This window comes from Sinohyriopsis cumingii, chromosome 3 (genome assembly GCF_028554795.1).
Source record: "Sinohyriopsis cumingii isolate HCF-2022 chromosome 3, ASM2855479v2, whole genome shotgun sequence".
Classification (NCBI taxonomy): domain Eukaryota; kingdom Metazoa; phylum Mollusca; class Bivalvia; order Unionida; family Unionidae; genus Sinohyriopsis; species Sinohyriopsis cumingii.
The window spans coordinates 111,464,265-111,479,256 of record NC_142963.1 but is presented as its reverse complement, the minus strand read 5'-3'; the positions used below and the strand labels follow the sequence as shown (position 1 = coordinate 111,479,256).

General features: G+C 33.7%; 1 protein-coding gene and 1 long non-coding RNA gene across 3 annotated transcripts in view; one reads left to right on the top strand and one right to left on the bottom strand.

Annotated features, from left to right (window-relative positions):
* Positions 1–14,992, top strand: part of LOC149803584 (meiosis regulator and mRNA stability factor 1-like) — a 101,833-nt gene that overhangs the window by 77,589 nt on the left and 9,252 nt on the right. For both annotated transcript variants that reach the window (XM_089953333.1, XM_089953332.1), the window contains exons 15-17: positions 4,499–4,763; positions 8,343–8,432; positions 10,906–11,052. In XM_089953333.1, the coding sequence (XP_089809459.1) occupies positions 4,499–4,763; positions 8,343–8,432; positions 10,906–11,052 (502 nt within the window). The remainder of the gene's footprint in view (positions 1–4,498; positions 4,764–8,342; positions 8,433–10,905; positions 11,053–14,992) is intronic.
* LOC149803585 (uncharacterized) lies at positions 4,733–14,269 on the bottom strand. The gene is made up of 3 exons (XR_016420228.1): positions 14,186–14,269; positions 8,330–8,510; positions 4,733–4,865 (listed from the first exon to the last, which is right to left on the bottom strand). It is a non-coding gene; the product is annotated as an uncharacterized LOC149803585 (long non-coding RNA).

The window sequence follows — 14,992 nt, the reverse complement described above, 5'->3', positions numbered from 1 at the left end:
ACTGTGGTTGGGTCCATAGAACCTGACTGTTTTAGACTGAACCATGTTATAACCAACCAAGTCAATTAGCTGAAGAAAATGATGCATTTACCTGAAAATATGGCAGGTGATGTGAGGTGTAAAAGCAAGTGCAAAAATATGTGCTTTTGATCAAAACTAGTCTGTAATACACTTGTATAGTGACGACGTAAATTTTTTTAGTATGATCTAATCTGCTAAGTATTGTATATGTATTAAAAAATCCATGCATTCGAGTATAGATCACATGTTATAAAATTCATGCTTTAGTCATAACCCATTAGAAAACATTAATAACACGTATATAAAAAATTGGTAGTCCTCGTTTGATCTTTGTCCAGTTTTCACTAAACAATTCACTACAATATCACCAATAGCACAAGGCTATAGTTCTTTACATGCTACATGTATATGTACTTGGCATAGATTTTGGTCAGCTGGAGACAGCTATCATCTTGATGAGGCCACCTATGGGATGAGGCTATTCATGGGGAAATGAAAACATGAACAAAAGAACTTGATGGCCAGATATCTATGGTTGCAAAAGATTGGAAAATTAATTTGTTTTATGCTACCTTTGGTAGTGACTGTATGAAGCTTTCTTCCTGCAAAAAGGAAATTTCACTGCACAGTAATTGTGTTCAATCACTTTGGAAAACGCAACAATCCATCATATTCCATTATTTTATTTAAGCTTGGTGCCGACTTCCTTTGTTGAAAGGTTCTTTGTTTTTAGTGAAGATTGTTGTCAGCTTTCTTTGAATGGTGCATGTGTTATTGAAGTCACCAGTAAAGGACAGCTTTGAAGGACCAAACAAATGCCTGTTTCTTATTGCCACTGCAACATCAAATAATTGTAGAACACTGATTGAAACTGGTTCTTTATTTGATTAGTATTTCCACAGAATGACTAAAGGTGATGAGTTTCTTTGAAGTTTCAGCAAAACTATTTATTCTGGGTACATTTTCATTAAAAAAAAGGAATTAGCCATCACTTGGTTGATTGTAGCAGTGACTCTTCCTGCCTTCAGAGGTTGATTGATTGTAGCTAGTCCCAGTAACAGGACTATTGGATGAACCAACAAATATATCTGTTTATTTGTTGACATTGCTGGTATGTGTCAGAAATTTAATAAAAGGTCAAAAGATTGGTACACAGGTGTTCTGTTTTGACAGGGATTACAACAGAAAATGTGAGTGTTCTGAAAGATTTAATTCTGTGAGTGAAAGTCAAAGGACAATCATAATAAATATATTAATTACTGACAAGTGACCAATAGTCAAACACTATTTTGTCTGAAAGATCTGTTGTGAGATAGAGCCTCGTCAATTTGCACAAGAATATAAAAAAAAAAAAATGTAGAGATCTCACAGCATATATATAGTACTCACGCTTGATGTCAGAATAAGTGAATTATAATATAACAATACTCTGTTAGGATGGTTTGTCAATATGAACAAAGAATTTGTTTATGTAATGATAGATTCCAGGGCATTTTATATCAAGTTTGCAGCTTCATTTTCATGGTGCCTCTGAATTTCTCAATCTCAACCCAAGATTGTTATACATGTTTATACACAGCCAACAATGTTGCAAAAAAGAAATCTCCAGATGGTACATTTTGCTGTCAGTAAGAAGAAAAAATTTGCAATTTGCCACATTCACAAAGCCTAGTGCAATCCCCAAATAAATGTTTTATGTGTTATTTTTTATACTTTTAAGAAGAAAAATAATTTTATGAGAAATATACATGTATACGAAATTTCAGAAGCCATGTCATGAACATCCTATATTATACTTCATATGCAGTCTCTTCCCCTGAAATGGTAATAAACTTTTTACTTTATTTTTCATACTTTTAAGAATATTTTTTTTCTTGTACAAGAAAAATACATGTATATGACATTTTGGGAGCTACACAATGATTGTGTTATATCCTAATTCATATTATACTGGAGCATGCTATGGTGGGATTACACTGTATACTGTAAACACAAAACGTTTTTATCCATAAACAAATACTGTAATTACTCAACGAGATTGAACAATGAATAAATGAATGAATGCAAAAATATGTGAAATAGCTACATAGTTCCCATGAACTGAAGGTCGCATTTTGTGGCAGAGGTTTTTAAAATTAATAATGAAGACCTCTTCAAGCAAAAACAATACAGGCACTTGAAGATATTGTATATGAATTGAGTTCACCAAGTTAGTGACTTCTATGATAAAAAGTAATGATGGGAAATTTTTACATTGTGTGTGTGTATAAAATGCACAACAAGATTACTGTGTGTTGTTTTCACATCGGCATGTGCTGAGATATAAATATTACAAGATGAGAAAACATCAAAAAAGGGTTTTTGAACTCATTTTAAAATGGTGTTTTATTGCAATAACCAACTTAATAAAGGGCACTCATTAATGATGGTTAAAGATTATGTGCCGTAGAGTCCTTTGTCCAGCTGTTAATGAATAGCAGTAGATAATCAAGTAATAATAATAACAAGATTATGCACATTTTCATTCTAATAAAGATAACAATAGAAGGGCAAATAAAAAAATAAGAGAGGATTGATAATTAACAAAACATTGACCCATTTAAAATGAGATTATTAACATCCTCTCTACATGAGGGGCCCCGAGTGGCCAAGTGGTCTAAAGCGCTCTTCGTTATGGATCACTGCCATCTCACCTGTCTGCGTGGGTTTGAATCTCTGATTCGGCTAATGTGGTTATGTCAGAAAGCTTGCCAGTAGCTTCTCGTGGGTCGGTGGTTCTTTCCGGGCTTTTCCGGGTTCTTCCTCCACCATTAATACTGGCCACCATGTATAGCCTATCGTGTGCTGAAAAATGGCATTAAACCCTACAACAACAACAACTCTCTACATGATTATTTCTTTTATTTCTTTATCTCATGTTCTTTTATTTGGTACCGCAGTTAAGAATTTACCTAAAGTTAACAAATGTTTGTTTTTTTATTAGATCAGGCATATAATTAGCAAACAATACATTGGTCAATTGACATCAAAATCATGTCAGTATTTCTTCAAAGCCATTTAAAATGTGAACTCTCTTGTTCAAATGGTGATTCTTGTATTTCATAATTTTCAGTTTCATTATTTGATGCCTCAATTAAAAACTTATGAAAAGTTAATAATATTTATAACAGACACCTAGCAAAAAATGTATTGGTTGCTGGACTTATCTAAATTGTATATCAGTATATTTTTGGTACAGTTTGAAATGAGAGCTTTTCTTCTTGATTCAGTTATAAGACACGAAAATACATGGTTCAGTACAAAGATACAATGCATACTGCTCCGGTGGCCTAGTGGTTAGAGCATCTGCCTCGGATTCGGGAGGTCGTGGGTTCGATTCTTGGCCGAGTCATACCAGAGACTTAGAAAAATGATACTAACAGCTGCCTCGCTTGGCGCTCAGCATTAAGAGGTTAGTGTTAGGACTGGTCAGCCTGGTGTCATGATAATGTGACTGGGTCGGACATCATGCTACTTGTCTGCGGCATTATGCCCCAGTACTAGACATCACTATAAACTGTCACACTGCAGACATCGTAGCAATATGACTGAAAATTGTTAAAGCTATGTTAAAAAATCAAAATCATACACACAGACACACACACACAGATACAATGCAACCAAACAATGCCTTAATTGTATGTAGTTTCAGTCACTTCTTTTTGGAAAAAATTCAGCAATATTTTTGTATTTTGCAAAAAGATCTTTACTTGAACATTTTACATGAAAATTTTAAGGATTTATGACAAGTACAAATTTCTATGTCTGAAAAATGATACATTTCATTGGGTGTTAATTTTATGGATAGATAATGGTTGAAAAAGGAGAGAATTTGACAAATTACATTAATTGTGGTATGTCATTTACATTGCTAGTAGAAAACAAGATACCATGAATTTATAAGATTGTTTGAGACTGAACCTTGTTACATCATTATAAATTATGTAGTGATAATAACATTTGCTGCTGAGAACCAGTCAGTTTATCCCCTTTGTCAAAATGATGAAAATTTGAGGAAAGTCAATCATTTCTCATGGTTCTGGAAATTTACTAATCTATCAGTTTCTCAAGGATTTATTTATATTTAAAATCACAGTACTATATTGTGCCATAAATGCAACCATTTTTATTCTAGGTGTTAAAATGACATAAACATACCATTAAAAATTGTATAGTAATTGTTTGAGACTACATTGAGCCATTGTAAACATTGAGTTCCTGCAGGACAACTTGATATCAAATTGATAAAGATGTCGGTGATGTCATAACCATAAAAAGAGTCAAATGCGTACCAGTCAGCAAAAAATATCATGTCCTTCACATGAGTTTTCTCTCTTGAAAATACCCATCCTGTCATTTGGGGGATTAGAAAATGGGTATTCCACATAAATTCACATGATGGATTGTCTCTTTTGCTGTGATTTTGTTTTGTTTTCAGGTGTCTGGAGATGACGAGTCTGCTATCATCAGCCTGACACCTCTACAGGTCCTGGCATGTGACATCTGCCATCTGCTGCATATTCATGGCTGGATCTACCTTGCTCACTTTGAAGCACTGTACCAACAAACCACTGGTGTTGAGCTAAAACCAGCCCTTTATGGCTACCCTAACACACTTGCCCTTCTCCTTGCTCTGCCTCATGTTGTTGCCATCAAGGGTCATGGGCAGAGACGAACAGTTCATCTTTCTGGAGACTTTTCCAGTAAGTCTTGCATATGGCATATTCACTGTATCATTCTTTAAGTCAGTAAATTATTTTAGCATTGGGAATTTGCTGTCTTGGTATCACTTTATATTTGAGTTACTGCAAGATAAAAGAACAATGGCTATCTGGATGAACTGATTGTATATCCTTCCAAAGATGGATAAAGCAGAGAATATATTTTTTTTTGCTTTTTTGCCGTCACATAATTTTGTTTAGCATTGCATGCATGTTTTTTCACACATTTTTGTTTGGCATTGCATGTATGCATCAGTGTGTCTGCATTCACACATTTTTATTTGGCATTGCATGCATGCATCAATGTGTCTGCATTCACATTTCTTTGTTTGGCATTGCATTCATGTATCCATGTGTCAGCATTCATATTTTTGTCTAATACTGTGTATTTATGCAAGTACCTGCATTCTTGCACATTGCAGTCAAAGAATAATTAGAACATCATTTAGGAGAGATACTTAAAATTGTGGGATTTCATTTGCTGCTGTGAACTTTGGTACTTTTGTTTGATCCATCTTCCTTGGGTCAGGGGAAAGCACTTGGCCATTCAAGTGAATGGTGGGGAGGGTAAACAAATAAAAGCAAAAATGAAGAAAAGTGTAATATACCTTGCTTTCTGCAAATAAATCCTTTAAATATCTACAGGAGAGCTTGATACAGAATTGTGGATAAAGACATTAGGACAGTATTATTCCACAGAGTTCAACTGTTTAAGGCCAAACATCAGGATGATGGAAGTGGTAATCCAACATGACCTTTCATGTCATTTGCATGAACCAATCAAAGTTTGACTTCCCAATGCACTCACTTATCAGTCAATAATACTGGAACTTTTATTGATGTATAGGAGATTATTACATTGTGTTTTTCAATGGTTCTTTTCAGGTTTTTCCCAGGTTTTTCCTCCACCAGTTTACACTGGCTGACATGTATAGCCTTGAGCTGAAAAATGGTGTTAAACCCCATAACAGCAACAACAACAAAATTGTGTTGTTGATGATGTATTTTTGTGTATGCATACCTATGAAAAATAAGGAACCCCAGCAGTCATAAGTGATGAAAGAGAAGAGCTTTTTTTATTTGCATGCACTGACACCCCAAATGGGACCTCAGTGCACACTTTTTGAGTCTCAAAAACGCTTTTAAAAATAGTAGTCTGGGAGGTTAGCATGTATGAAATGTACCTGTTAGTGGTTTGTCCTCCTGTACCCCATCTTTGTTTTTACTGTAATGACTGTTGCAAAAAACGAAAGTGTTAACAAGTTTACATCCATCTTTCTGGCAATTTCTCTTGTTTTCATCAATGAATCATGGTCAAACCTGACCCACATATATCAGGAGGATATGAATACCTCATGAGATTACAGGTGTATGATCTTGAATATCGAGGTCACATGGAACCATTATTTAAATTTTGGGTGGGTGGCCAGTTATAAAAAGGTATGGATTTGGCAATTACTTCTACAGTTGCCATGGATTAATTATCATCGAACATGGTAAAGAAGTTTACCATAGAATTTAAAATATTTCTGCTAATGTAGAGGCTAAAAGGGCAAGGTAACAGTTGGTTCAAGTTTAAACTATTAAAAAAGGATGTCCTTGGATAGATCATCAAATTTACATTCAGCTGTCATCTCATCCTTTTTGTTTACTGTCAGAAAAATGCATCCTGTTTTGTTGTTTATTGCTCCCATTCATGATTTCCTTTAGAATGAAATGTAAATCTGGTTTTCCATTTCCATGAGTGTTCAAGGGAGAGAACCCATGCTTGCGCATTTGATCAATTTTTAAACGTTTTTTAAATATGCAGTTGTATAAATTGCATAAGACAAAAGCGAATTTACAATTTTTTTAAAATGTAACATCAGTTGCTTTAAATATACAGATATTATCTTCTGTTTCATTTTCATGTAAATAAAAATTGTAACAATACAACCACTAGTTACAATATATATGTCATTGTTTTCATTGTCCACCTCAACAAGAACAGTGTCATGGGATGTACAGGGTAAAACACTATCAATGTAAGTAATTTATCCTGGATTATGTGAAAAGGCCATCAACCATCATGAAATTTCAGCAGCATCTCAATAAGAATCAATTTTCTAATCAATTAATGAAATACTTTTGCATTTGTTCCATTTGTTTTCTTCCAAAATACAATAATCATTTCATTTAGATTCATTTTTGTTATGTTTTTTTTTTTACTGCTCTGGTGATCTAAGTAGTTAGAGCATCCACCTCAGATATGGGAGGTCACAGAATCAAACCCAAGCTGAGTCATACCAAAGACATAAAATGGAACTAGAATGGCTATCACAATGACCCAGTGCTAGATATCATTATAAAGTACCATACCAGATATTATAGCAATATGTCTAAAAAATGTTAAATCTTTGATAAAAATTAGAAAGCATTATTTATTGGGGTTTTTATACATCAATTCTAATTTTAGTCTGCTTTCTGATTCATTACATGTACTTGGGTAAAATGACTTGTTTTGATGTCAAATAGTGTAGTCCATTCTGCATCATCCATATTGCCCATCATGCTCTCTGCATCTCTGCATTGTCTATATACAATCATTTTCAGCTTCAGAGAGTAGGTTTGCATGAAGACCTTCATAGTGTGTAGAAATGATGATGTATGACAATATATGACACAATACTAAACTATTTTAGACCACTTCTAATTACATGTACAGGGTTTTATCAAATTTGGCCATTGTTACTCTGACAGATAGAGACTTCTAAAAACAAGTACCAGGTTTTATCAAATTTGGCCAATGTTTTTCAAAAAGAGATTTCTAACAATAAATGCTCTTCACAATTGGACATCATTAATAAAAAAGAAAAAAGAACATCTGACTTTTCTATTAAAAAACTGTTAAATAGAATTTGAAAAATTTAACTGAAGTCCTCATATGAAGGCCTTTTAAGTTTGTACAGATGAGGTTGATCTGCTCGAAAATATGACCATTATAAAAAGACTATCTGACCAATGTTTCCGACTTGTTCAAGTATGCAACAGAATTTGATAGATTGGAGAGGAAGCACCCCAACAAATAGGTATTTCAGGTTTAAACAGATTGATGGCAATATACCATAAAATTTGACCACCATTATTAACATTTAAAAAAAAACTTAAATGACTTCTCAAGAACAAAATGACAGAATACACTAAATTTTATAAAAGCATCAAGGCATGAAGGTATTTCAGTTTTATACAAATGATGCTGATCCATAATTCCATATACCCATTGTTACTATAGATCAGAAAAATATTTAAATGGCATTTAAAATTTAAATTAACTGAATTTCAGAGAAATAAACCTGGCATAGGGCTGGTCTATTTGGCAAAATGGATGCTGATCTGTCAGCCAGTACAGTTGCAATTACTTTTAAAAAAATAGAAGCATTGTTCTAACAGTTTTGTCAAATGCTTTTGCATCTGACTTGTAGGTAGGTGTCATCCTGATGAGTGATCTGAGGCCCACTTGGGCCTTTTGTTTCTAGTTTATAGTCGCTGCAGACTAATGTTTGTGGTACCTTTTTGTTCTAGTCAGCTTGACCCATTCAAAGGAACACTGGCACTGTAGAAGACCAAGCTCTGGCACTGTTAGCTCATCAAATTCTGGCTCCTCAATGACAGGTATGTAACTCCATTTTCCAGTATCACCCATCTCTGGTGTCGCAGATCAGCATTTCTTTGGCCAGTACATAGAAAATCCTGTTATCAGGTGCAAAAGAGAATGTAATGTTGCTTTTATGAAATCTAATCTAGTTTTGACACATACTGGGATCAAAAATATTCATTCAATCCATTCTACATTTATTGATGTAATTTTGTCATCAATGAATTCACTTGTACCCATTGAGTTTTTTTTTAGCAGTTGAGGACATCTCTAAGTGCCAGTTCAGGAATTCTCTGAAACTCGCTTGTCCACCATGGTCCATATCTGTGAAACCAAGCTCTTTATTTTGCAATGTATTTTGCTTGGTTGCCTTGCTATCATTGATCACAATTATGAATGAGTTGGCCAAATTAAGGTAGTTTATGTTACACACTCGATAACAATTTTAACTGTTTGATTGATCAACTTAAGTGAGTTCACCCGACATAGATTTTAAGTAGGATGGATTTGCGAGCCTTTTAACTTTCCTTTTATTCCACCTCCTTTATTTGATTCAAAAAACATAATTAACATGATAACACAAAGGAGGCCAGCTTTTAATTCAGTGCAACAATGCAACAAATACTTCTGCAAGTCAGTTATCAAAACAGCCGGGACTTGATTGGGTTCTCAGAGAAATGCCTGCAGACATAGATGCCACATTTTATATTTAAATACACATTGCAATTACTATTACACTTAAGAGGAACTAAAAGAAACAATTAAAACACAAATTTCACTTAATAAAAATTATTTAATTGGCATTTAAATATTAATGTACTGCCTGCTCTAAGCGTAAGTGACATTTTCATTGATCAAAATTTCCTTGAATATCTTCCAATACAATGTACTAAAAATGTCGTTTGGAAGGAAAATGTAACCAATTATGACTTATTAAACGCTGATAATTTTAAAATGTTGACTAAAATTTCCCAGTCATATCTACCATTTTTGACCATAAAACGAGTGATATATCAACATTTCAGTTAGTAATTTTGATCATGATTTCTTCAAGTTCAATAAATAGGGATCAGTTTTTGGGGGAGGTATTTTCTGGTTAAAAAAATTGCGATCAATGCCTGACACCACATTATAAGCAGGTTTACGAGTTATCATGGGAGTGGTGTTGTTCATGATTGGCAGCAAAGTTTCTTTGAAGTTAGATTTTACTATATACAAGGGATCCAAAATTCAGATGGCTCTTACCAAAATAAATCTCCAAAATATTCAAGAGGTTGCTAGACATTTGTGGAATTTAATTATTAAACACATTCAAAGGTGGCATAAAAAGTTGACAAATAATAAAAAATTGATTTTTAAGTGTACCATAAAAGACAAAAAAGGGTATCAAAGTTTATCTACTGGACTGAATTATTGTGCCCATGTTTGTCCATGTACATCAATCTCCCACACCATGTTTCTTAACTATATCATGCCCAAAATACATAATGGAAATACTAGCGACAACTAACATTTATTATCAAAACTTATTGCAGGACCTGATCAAATACCATTTAACCATGTGAAATATCCATCAGTTAGGGGCTAATCTGCTCATTGTCAATTAATACATTTCAAAATCAAGTCGAATAGAATAAAATATGGCTATTCTTTGTGACTCAACAACCAAAACATCACAAATTAGACAAATTTTAAATGTTGAATGACCCTGACCCTAATGAAAATTGTTGTAATTTGTATCTCTTCTCAAAAATGAACTTTTTCATCGGAGATAGTTTTAATTCAGTCTTAGGCAAATAGATGAAGATATCAAGATATGTCTCACTGGTCAAAAAGTTTACTTCATTTCTTCAGTAATAACACTACCTTTCTCACCATCCAGCAAAGGAAATCTACTTCAATACCTTCGAGTTACCTTGACACAGTGACTGTACAGTGATATAAGAAATGTTCACATATAAATTCACGCAATATTCCTTTGTCTAAATAATGCCTTCCTCACAAAGTGAAAGTTTAGTTTGCATAAACTGAGTGGTCACTGTATATTTGCTCCAGTGGATGCCTGAAACAGTCAAAAACCATTGTTTGGTTAAGAAACACCTAAATAGTGACTGCAGAAAGCAGGTGACTGTTATATACATGACTGTATAAATGTTGCTGTTCAGGTTTCAGACTTTGTCTTTGTGTGTGTGTAAATATATATATATATATATATATATATATATATATATATATGACCTCATTACACAGTAGCCTATAGGCATTGTACATGCTATAATTGTTCATTTTAGTTAGACTTCAAAATTAGTCGAGCTGTGCTGTCTTTTTGACAGCTCATGTTTTATACTGTGTAAGTTTTAAAAGCTGGGACAAGAATATTCCTAGTTTTACTTACAGTCAAGAAAGTTACTGTTTAAAAATAAATATTCATAGTTTATTAAAGATTTGATATATGTTAGATTGTCATGTTTCATTCAATATACTTCCCAGACGAAGACCAGCAGCAGGCTGCCCCCCAGAGGAAACTGTCCCCATTAGAGTTGCTGTCAGGAGGTATCCCATTTAGCATACCACCACCTACTGAGCCCAAGTTAGGACCACACTCCTCAGTGGATCTCGTGTCTTTTGAAACATCCGGTAAGTCCATTGCATCTGTCAGAACCTTTATCAGTAGCTAGTTTCTGATTACTGGATTTGTTTACATCTGTCATATTGTTATCTTGTCTGTTACAGATTTTGTTTTAACACGGTGACTTGAACCCTTTTGATTTTGGAATCCATTGGGGTCAAGGATCAAGGTCTCTGTGACTGAAAGAAGAAAAATGGTTTCTTTGTATTAATTCAAGGTGCTCACAGTCTACAGTTGCCAAATGCCTTAGATGATGTGCACTTAGGATAAGAAACTGATGACTCCAGGGTCTAAAGATCCAATGTTTAGATCACTGACTGAAAGAAGGAAAATAGTTTCTGCATGATAACTATTGCATTATACAGATGCAATGATGTGTTGCTGAGTAATCTTGAGCAATCAAGTGTACACAACAAGCTGTTGATGGATTACCTTATTGTTGTAATCCAAATGCAGATGTTTTATGTAGTGTTATAAGTAGTAAAGGAATCCAAGTTGGCTTTTAAATTTTGGAATAAAAATCATTTTCCCTTTGGTGTGGAGGAAAAATGGAGAGAATGACCCAAAAATTATTTCAGCAGAAACATTTGAGTAGTCAGCATTTAGAGTTTTTGTATTGTTGAATTATTATTGCATTGTTCAAGATGTTGTTAGAGGAATATTATATGACAGCTTATCTATTACTTCTTAAATTCATGTCAGAATGCCAAAATATGTTTTCTTTCAATGCTAAAATAAAACATATCAGAATGCCAAAATATGTTTTCTTTCAATGCTAAAATAAAACATGTCAGAATGCCAAAATATGTGTTTTCTTTCAATGCTAAAATAAAACATGTCAGAATTCCAAAATATGTGTTTTCTTTCAATGCTAAAATAAAACCTGTCAGAATGCCAAAATATGTGCTTTCTTTCAATGCTAAAATAAAACATGTCAGAATGCCAAAATATGTGCTTTCTTTCAATGCTAAAATAAAACATGTCAGAATGCCAAAATATGTGCTTTCTTTCAATGCTAAATTAAAACATGTCAGAATGCCAAAATATGTGCTTTCTTTCAATGCTAAAATAAAACATGTCAGAATGCCAAAATATGTGCTTTCTTTCAATGCTAAAATAAAACATGTCACAATGCCAAAATATGTGCTTTCTTTCAATGCTAAAATAAAACACACTAAATAATGAGATTCAGGAATATAACTAGGTCCAGCTTAGGAATTTCCTCCTTGGGGTGTACTTAGAATGGAGTAGTATAGGACAGCAGTCAGAAATTCTACAAGAAAATTGACATTTGTTCAACCTGGCAGACAAAATATAAAGTGATTCAAGGAAAACTGGACCATAAAAAAAATTGAAAGTTAAGTGTGAAATGTATTAGCCACAGTGAATGTCATTAGTGGTCACCAGTCAGTGAACCTGTGAAGGACATTAAAGATGCTGGTGCATTTTATATTAAAAAATCTTTGCTATTAACTGGATGATGATAACTCTTCAGTTCTCATTTCATTAGTAATATATTCAATGATATTCATCATGATTGTAGCATTTTCCATTAGAATCTGATTCATGTTCAAAGTTACTGTTCTATTGTAGAAGGAAGAGAATACATATTATATTTTTAAAAATCCACTTGTTTTCTTTTCATTCCTCTTAAATCACATAAAATGTATGTCAATACAAAAATCTAGAAGTTAATCTACTGGTCAAACTTTGTAAATCTGCTGGTTTAATGTCCAGGTTCTGTCACATATAACATTAGTTCTACATCATGTACCTGGACCAAACATTGTGGATGGACTGCGCTAAGAGTAAAGAAAAAGCCTGTTAATTTTGGGATCAGACATGTCAAGGTCACTGACTAAAAGAATTAATTCATGCAAGAAAAATTGAATCTGAGGTCTGAAGGTCAGAGGTTATATGGCCATGGAAAGGCTGATAAGAAAATACTGGTTTCTGCACATTAAGTTTGGTGTGCTCGGTGCTTGCATAGAGGGCTAATAAATATGGGTGGACAGACAGTGTGTGCTCAATGCATGCATAGAGGACTCAGGTGTACGTTGGCATATAATGTGTGCTCACTGCTTGCATAGAAGACTATTAAATATAGGTGGGCATACATTGTGTACTCAGTGCATGCATAGAGGACTTTTAAATATAGGTGGGCATACAATGTGTACTCATTGCTTGCATAGAGGACTTTTAAATATAGGTGGGCATACAATGTGTACTCAGTGCTTGCATAGAGGACTTTTAAATATAGGTGGGCATATAATGTGCTGTTCATGGCATTCTTGTTTATTTTGTTTCAAGTTTTTTTTAATTTACCCATCACTATTGACTCTGAATATCATTTCATGAGATGAGCTAGGGGATAAAGGCTGTAAATTACAATATGAATATTTCTGGTAGCTGTCTTTAATTAAAAAAACCAAGTTTATCACACCTGGTTAAAACCACATTAATTTGGACTCTGTGTGTGTAGTATGTCTATACTGACAACCAATCATATTATCTTAATCCAGTACATTATGAAAAGAATTTTTAATTATTTTAGTTATCAGCAAGTTTGTGAACATATTGAACATATTTTTGCCAAGTAAGCATCAGTTTCTTAAAATATGTGACCCAATTATAACACTTTAGGAGAACTACCACCACCATGAAAATCCAGCCTGCTTAGGCTAAAACGTTTTACTTTATTACTTCAGAAGATAAGTTATCTGCCTACATAGGTGGCAGTTGCAGAGTGATCTCCCAATATTACTGGAATTGGCACCAGATCACTGCCATCTCAACCGTCTGCGTGGGTTCGAGTCTCGGATTCGGCTAATGTGGGTATGTGAGAAAGCTTCCCAGTAGCTTCTCGTCAGATGATGGTTCTTTCCCGGGTTCTTCCTCCACCATTAATACTGGCCGCCATGTGTAACCTATCGTGTGCTGAAAAATGGCATTAAACCGTACAACAACAACAACAACATAAACATTACATTTATTGACATAATGCACACACTTGCACCTTCCCATTAACACTACCTCTGTGATGATAAAATATTAAATGAAACCAGATTTATAGAAACTGCTTGAAGTTTCAGCTCTATTTAGATTGTTTAGTTCTATCATTGCTCTACATTAAGAACTCACCAAAGTCAATGTTTCCACTTGTATCCTGGTCTAAATATCACTCCACAGTCTTGCTTCTTGAATTTAGTTTTTCATCCATAAGTCACCAATATATATATATAAATATATATATATATAAATATATATATATATATATATATATATATATATATATATATATATATATATATATATATATATATATATATATGTGTGTGTGTGTGTGTATATATATATGTATATATATATATGTATATGTATATATATATATATATATATATATATATATATATATATATATATATATATATATATATATATATATATATATATATATATATTGAACAGCTAAATGCAGCCATAATTTAACACTGCTCACTCTTCAAATCTTCGATTCCCTGCTAGTACATTTCAAATTTTCCCTCCACCACCAGGACACTCAGTGGGGTGTTATGGAGACATGTTCTCCCACTTCAAATCAACCCTTCACCAAACAGAATGATCAGCGAGGGCTATGGGGTCACATATTCCCTCCTGCCTGCCCATGCCCTCCACTTGTCTGTCTGAATGCTTTATATTCTCAAAATACATGAATATTCACATGAGAACTTGCTTTCCACTAACCACTAGCATCTTGCAGGAACACGGTTTTCCTTAAAATAGCAATGTTAGTATAGCTCAGTGAGTATAACTTGTGTTCACTTTTGGTAACATGTTTCACCAAAACTGTTAATTTGATGGGTTTGTGTAACACTGGCTATGTGGTTCAAATATCTTATATCCAATCCCAAGTTGATGAACTGGACAACATCATGCCAAGTATGATCA